Genomic DNA, 7,368 nt, shown 5'->3' on the forward strand with positions numbered 1-7,368 from the left:
CCAATGCTCCTCGTCGAATCGACCCTGTGCCTAGGGATGCACTGTGGGAAATTTATCGATCGATCGTATCACGCTGTTTCGATTTAATCAAGCTAGACTGGCTCTTCGAGTGAAAAACAGCATTTAGAGCATTTTTGGTTCTGAGAATTTTTTCATGCTTGAAATTTGGGAGCGATGGAAAAATTTTCTCCGAATTTTGTTTGAATTATTTTGCCACTGAAATGTTTGGCGAGGGTTTAATGGGATGTTCATTTTTTAACAGCGTATTTTTGTTGATTTTGAAAATTTTTCAAAACTTTTTTTCTCTTAGATAAAGTAACAAATTTTGTTGGTGAACGTTTAACGGAGAATTCATTTATTATTTGTGCATCTTTTCGTAATTTTTTTTATTGCCGCGTATCGGAAAGGTGGGAATCTAAAAGATTGCAATACAAATCCATACTAGATTTTATAATTCTTTATTTTCCCTTCTCGATCGAACATCTTCAACTATAATCCACAGAATAGTCATGCATCGGACGATCCACAAGATCAAATAACCAATCCAATACCTCAAACATACTTCTCTAATCCTTCAATCTACCTTTCCAAAGAACGCTAAGACTATTCAGAGTCAGTTATCACTCTGTTTGAATACGTAGCATATACCGCTTGCTCCATCACAAAGTGCAGGCTGCAGCGCAGCACTAGCTGACTTAAGAGGACCTATAGATGAAAGGCAGGGAGAGCAATCCATTTCAAGAACAGAAACCAATGGCTCAAGTTCAGTCAGCATAGCGACAGATCTTATAGGTGCAATGTACATCTGTTCCTTGTAGAGAGGCACAAATACCTCTTTCTGCAACGGAGTAACGACAACCTTCTCAGGTTGTTGGACCATCTCCTCAGTAGCGGTGATGTTTTCAACAACAACTGGAGCTGATTCTCCCAAAACCAAAATAGTCTCACTGACTACTGGAGCAGCCTCCACCAAGCTCATGTTAGCTTGAAGAACAGCTGGTTCGATAATGTTCAGAGAATTGACAGCTGGACTTGTCTCAGAGATTATTGCCGCTTGAGGCTGAGCTTGGACCACATTCACGGCCTGGATAGGCTGAGGAACAGATTTGATGCTGAAGCTCTGAACCACGGGCGCAACTGGCTGGCTGCTGAGAGTCTGGACAGCTGTTGGAGCACTCTCAATGCTGAAAGATTGGACGGCAGGTGGAGCTGGCTGACGGTTGAGAGTCTGGACAACTGTTGGAGCACTCTCAATGCTGAAAGATTGGACAGCAGGTGCAGCTGGCTGACGGTTGAGTGTCGGAATTGGTGCAGCAGCACTCTCAATGCTGAAAGATTGGACGGCAGGTGGAGCTGGCTGACGGTTGAGAGTCTGGACAACTGCTGGAGCACTCTCAATGCTGAAAGATTGGACAGCAGGTGCAGCTGGCTGACGGTTGAGTGTCGGAATTGGTGCAGCAGCACTCTCAATGCTGAAAGACTGGACAGCAGGTGCAGCTGGCTGAACGTTGAGTGTCGGGATTGGTGCAGCAGCACTCTCAATGCTGAAAGACTGGACAGTAGGTGCAGCTGGCTGACGGCTGAGTGTCTGGACAACTGCTGGAGCACTCTCAATGCTGAAAGATTGGACAGCAGATGCAGCTGGCTGAACGTTGAGTGTCGGGATTGGTGCACCAGCACTCTCAATGCTGAAAGACTGGACAGCAGGTGCAGCTGGTTGACGGCTGATAGTCTGAACAGGTGCTGCAGCAGCCTCAATGCCGAAGGATTGAACTACAGGTGCAGCAGATTGAATACCGAGGGTTCGAACAGCTGCTGGTGCATTTTGTTGGTTGAGAGTTTCCACTTTCCCTGGAACTTGTTGAATGTTTTGAGCAAATGGTGCAGTTGGCTGACGCACGACTGTCTGAGACTGTGGTACTAGGTTGACAGTTTGTGACTTAGGAATCAACTTGACATTTTGTGACTTAGGAACCAAGTTGAAGGTTTGAACCTGAGGTTGCTTCCTCAAATCCATCCAGATCGTTGATTTCTTAGGCCTTTCCTTGGCATCGTCAATTTCCTCGGTCTTCAGGCTTTCCTCTTCTAAGGTCTCTTCGATCTCTTCCGCTGAAATTGCTTGGATAAATGCCAGACCCACCAACAGAAACGCGAGACAAGTGTTAAGATGCATATTCTTGGATTGTTCGTTGATATTGAACTGACAATTTGAACGATACGGCAGTTATTTAAAGGAATCAAGGAGGCACCATAGGCACGTTCCATGTAATTATCGCACCGCTGACAACGCGAAATTCATTATCAGGCTATTTGTTGTCACTTATCGCTTCGCTGGACGTGCGTCGTGTTATTATTGTCGCATTGATATCACTGTCAGTCAAATGAACTTGTATACCGCTGTTATTATTCAGGATAATCGGATTCGCAAAAATGATAGAAGTCTCCTTTTCTTGGGTTATAATTAGATGTATATTTTCGTAAATGTTGGAATAATTGATTTTTATCTCAGCATATAGTAGGTCACACTGAAAATCATGAAGGATTCTATATTTTTTCGAATGTTTTTTACCATTTCGAATGTATTTGCAATTTTGTTCAAGGAGTGTTTCTATTGAATTTCAATGTTTCGAATTTCTACGAATTTTTGTCGTGAATGCAAGAAAGTAGAGATGGTGATCGAGGATCAAATGGTACCAAGGTACTACAAGTTTCAATTTTTCCATATCGTAGGATCAATTTTTCTTTGATAATCCACCACCTTTGTCATACCACTGTGCGTAATTTCTCTTGGAACAAGGTCGAAGAAGAACTTGGTCTGATTTACTTGTTCATTTGCATACATATTGTTCCTTTGGCGTGGTAATTGCAACGCGAAATAGACTTAATAAGCTCGCCACGGAATCGTGGTCTTCCTTCTGAGTCATTATTATTCATGGCCGCGATGAGTAAGCAGCGTTCATTATTAAGGCCACTGCACCCTTCTTGTTCGCAGTGAAAAATGAAACTTTCTTACATCTAATGCTACTTCAAGCGACAAATTAGTAGTAATCGTTCGTGAAAAACGAATGTCTCATATTTTCGGTATGTCGGAAGAACACGTAGTTGAAATTAGCCAATCGTATGTCATTAAGGAACAAGGGAGCGCCTTGATCGATTAATTTGCAGGCAAATGATTAATATCCGAAGTGACGTGTGACCGCAAGCTTATATTGGCCCATTACGTTGAGGAGAAGACAGGAAATTGCTGGGATGACTGCGGACTCCCAGACCGGAAGCAGATACTCCAAATTTCACATACAAGGGACATTAAGGAAGTGGCACATGTTGTTGATAATGAAAATATCTACAGGGTGTCCCGTAATTCCTCAAACACCCGGAAATGGGGGGTTGCTGGGGTGACTCTGAACAACTATTTCCTTTTCCAAAATCCAGTTTGAAGCTTCGTTTTCGAGTTATTAACGAAAAACACTGGCCAATTACAGCGCGCGTAGAGCCCGCGCTCAGGGGCGGAGAACAGAGGCTCATCCGTGCGCAATCGAAGTCATACGTACGTGTGACTTCTCGGTTCTCGATCGCTGTCAAAAAAATCTGACTTTGCACTGCTGTTTTTTCGATGAAATTTTATAATTGACATCGATTTCCAAAACGTATGTTTTTTCTTTTTCATGAATAACAAGTAAGTCGTTTAATAACTGTGTTCGGTACTTTTATTCGTTATCCGAAAGGAATAAAGTGTTTTATTACTTATGAAAAACCTACCCATTCGTCCACGAATTAATCTGCTTCGACGGAACTGGGTCAGTGTGTCGATCCTGACCTATCCGAAACATCTGATGTTACGACCGGATCGGGGAACTCACATGATCGTTTCTCGCCAAACGTCGCGCGGTCCGCGGAAACATATAACAAAAGAAGAGTCAAAGTTGCAAGCGCGATCTCTTCGTTATGCAACTTTGTTGCTGCGAATCGCTCCTTATTTTAATAAGGAACACGGTTAGTGCATATATGTTCCATACAGATGCTTTCGTACAAGCCGCATTATCCATAGATGAATAAATTGAAAATGTGGCTTAGCACTTTTTCATTTGAACACAAGTGCTCAAGTAAATGCTTGTGGCAATGTTTTGCGTACAAAGTACTGCATACAACAATGTATAACATATTTCATATTCTACATGCTTGAACGTGCAAAATTAATCATGCATATTCGTGAAAATGACGGAAAACCTTTACGCTTGTATACGACGAGTGTAGTACTAACACAAATAATAATTAATAACTCATTATTTACGACGAATTTGTGAACTTTTAGAGTTGAAGAATGAAGTATGGACCGTCAGCAACTTCCTCGTATAATTTTTAGCACGTTAGACCCGTTTAATAGCTAGTAATTAACAATTTTAGTATGTGATGTCGAGAACGATACCAAAAACCGTCATGTATCTTTACGTTTTTGCAATAATTTCATAGCTTTCTACTTAATTCTCATGCAAGTAACTATACGCGTCTCAAAGGCAACTCCTTCAGCTACATAGAAGGGTTATCTGTAGGGGTGGAGAAAAATGTTGAGCATGTATAATGACGTTTTTTTTTGCGCCGGAGCCTTTGTTCCCGTGAAAGTTGAGGTTGCAAATTGATCGAGGTATAAGACACGGTTGCAGTAGCAGGAAAAGAACTCTTATATCGTTGAACGGTGATTTTTAAGTAGCAAGATACTTTTCTTCCGCGAATCACTCCCGAAAATTGCACATTGTTGCAAACGCGTTCTGGGTTTGCAACTTTGTTGTCGCGAAATTTGCACATTGTTGCACGACGCGCCGTTTTGCAACTTTGTGCTTTTTTCGGGAGCGACGCCCGGCAACAAAGTTGCAAGCGCGATCTCTCCGTTATGCAATTTTGCTGCAGCGAATCGTTCCCGGAAATTGCACAATGTTGCAAGCGCGTTCTGGGTTTGCAACTTTGTTGTCACGAAAATTTGCACATTGTTGCACGACGCGCCGTTTTGCAACTTTGTGCTTTTTTCGGGAGCGACGCCCGGCAACAAAGTTGCAAGCGCGATCTCTCCGTTATGCAATTTTGCTGCAGCGAATCGTTCCCGGAAATTGCACAATGTTGCAAGCGCGTTCTGGGTTTGCAACTTTGTTGTCACGAAAATTTGCACATTGTTGCACGACGCGCCGTTTTGCAACTTTGTGCTTTTTTCGGGAGCGACGCCCGGCAACAAAGTTGCAAGCGCGATCTCTCCGTTATGCAACTTTGTTGCCGCGAATCGTTCCCGAAAATTGCACATTGTTGCAAACCCAGAACGCGTTTGCAACAATGTGCAATTTTTTGAAGCGACTATCGGCAACAAAGTTGCAAACTCAGAACGCGTTTGCAACAATGTGCAATTTTCGGGGAACGATTCGCGGCAACAAAGTTGCATAACGGAGAGATCGCGCTTGCAACTTTGTTGCCGAAAGTCGCTCCCGAAAAGTCGCTCCCGAAAATTGCACATTGTTGCAAACGTGCTCTGGATTTGCAACTTTGTTGCCGAAAGCCGCTCCCGAAAGTTGCACATTGTTGCAAAACGGCGCGTCGTGCAACAATGTGCAAGTTTTCGCGACAACAAAGTTGCAAACTCAGAACACGTTTGCAACAATGTGCAATTTTCGGGAACGATTCGCGGCAACAAAGTTGCAAACCCGGTACGCGTTTGCAACAATGTGCAGTTATCGGGAGCGAATAATAATAATAATAATAATAATAATACGAGTTAACGATGTTACAAGCGAGAAAAACGCTTGTATCGATGTTACATTCAAGTGCAGTGCTTGTAATAATGTTTGCGTTCGAAATAACGCTTCTAATAATGTTGCAATCAGAAATAGAGATTCCAACAATGTTTGCGTTCAAAAATAACGCTTCAAGTAATGTTGCGTTCAAAAGTAACGCGTACAACAGTGTTTTGCATTCGAAATTGTGCTTCCATCGATGTTGCATTCGAGAATAGAGACTGCAGCAATGTGTGCATTCAAGTTTCAAAGATGAGCAGTGAAAGAAAAGTATCTTGCTACTCTAAAATCACCGTTCAACGATATGAGTTCTTTTCCTGCTACTGCAACCGTGTCTTATACCTCGATCAATTTGCAACCTCAACTTTCACGGGAACAAAGGTTCCGCGCAAAAAAAAAAACGTCATTATACATGCTCAACATTTTTCTCCACCCCAACAGATAACCCTTCTATGTAGCTGAAGGAGTTGTCTTTGAGACGCGTATAGTTACTTGCATGAGAGTTTAGTAGAAAGCTATGAAATTATTGCAAAAACGTAAAGATACATGACGCTATTTGGTATCGTTCCCGACATCACATACTAAAATTGTTAATAACTAATTATTAAACGGGTCTAACGTGCTAAAAATTATACAGGGAAGTTGCTGAAGGTCCATACTTCATTCTTCAACTCTAAAAGTTCACAAATTCGTCGTACATAATGAGTTACTAATTATTATTTGTGTTAGTACTACACTCGTCGTATACAAGCGTAAAGGTTTTCCGTCATTTTCACGAATATGCATGATTAATTTTGCACGTTCACGCATGTAGAATATGAAATATTGCATACATTGTTGTATGCAGTACTTTGTTCGCAAAACATTGCCACAAGCATTTACTTGAGCACTTGTATTCAAATGAAAAAGTGCTAAGCCACAGCAGTACTTTGTACGCAAAACATTGCCACAAGCATTTACTTGAGCACTTGTATTCAAATGAAAAAGTGCTAAGCCACATTTTCAACTTATTCATCTATGACGGCCAAAAACCATTTCTCTAAGTCTTATAAAAACAGCAGTGCAAAGTCAGATTTTTTTGATAGCGATCGAGAACCGAGAAGTCACGCGTACGCATTTGTTAGATCGTGCGCGGATGAGCCTCTGTTCTCCGCCCCTGAGCGCGGGCTCTACGCGCGCTGAAATTGGCCAGTGTTTTTCGTTAATAACTCGAAAACAAAGCTTCAAACTGGATTTTGGAAAAGGAAAAAGTTGTTCAGAGTTACCCCAGCAACCCCCCATTTCCGGGTGTTCGAGGAGTTACGGGACATTCTGTATATATGTAATGAGACATTTTAAACACTTATTTTTTTATTGGCAATTACTCACTTGTAGGACACTTAAGAAAATTTTAGCCAGTTATTTTTTTGATTAGCAATTATCCACTTCTGAGGGGTGAAAATGGCCCTTAAAATAGAGATGAAAAGCATGTTTCTTTCAATATCTCAATAACTATTGTGTGCAAAAGAAATGGTTTAAATAGTAAAGTTGTATGTTTTGGTACAAGAAATTTAATTTCAGAAAAATTTATTTGTTTAAACAAAATATTAAAAAA

The 7,368-nt window shown here is 41.5% G+C and overlaps 1 protein-coding gene across 1 annotated transcript; it reads right to left on the bottom strand.

The window, feature by feature from the left end:
- Nucleotides 1-613: 613 nt before the first annotated feature.
- LOC108580261 (flocculation protein FLO11-like) lies at nucleotides 614-2,173 on the bottom strand. Its single transcript, XM_017943971.1, has one exon. The coding sequence runs from the start codon at nucleotides 2,171-2,173 to the stop codon at nucleotides 614-616; it is 1,560 nt and encodes a 519-aa protein (XP_017799460.1).
- Nucleotides 2,174-7,368: the final 5,195 nt, after the last annotated feature.

This window comes from Habropoda laboriosa, unplaced genomic scaffold, assembly GCF_001263275.1.
Source record: "Habropoda laboriosa isolate 0110345459 unplaced genomic scaffold, ASM126327v1 scaffold9, whole genome shotgun sequence".
Classification (NCBI taxonomy): Eukaryota; Metazoa; Arthropoda; class Insecta; order Hymenoptera; family Apidae; genus Habropoda; species Habropoda laboriosa.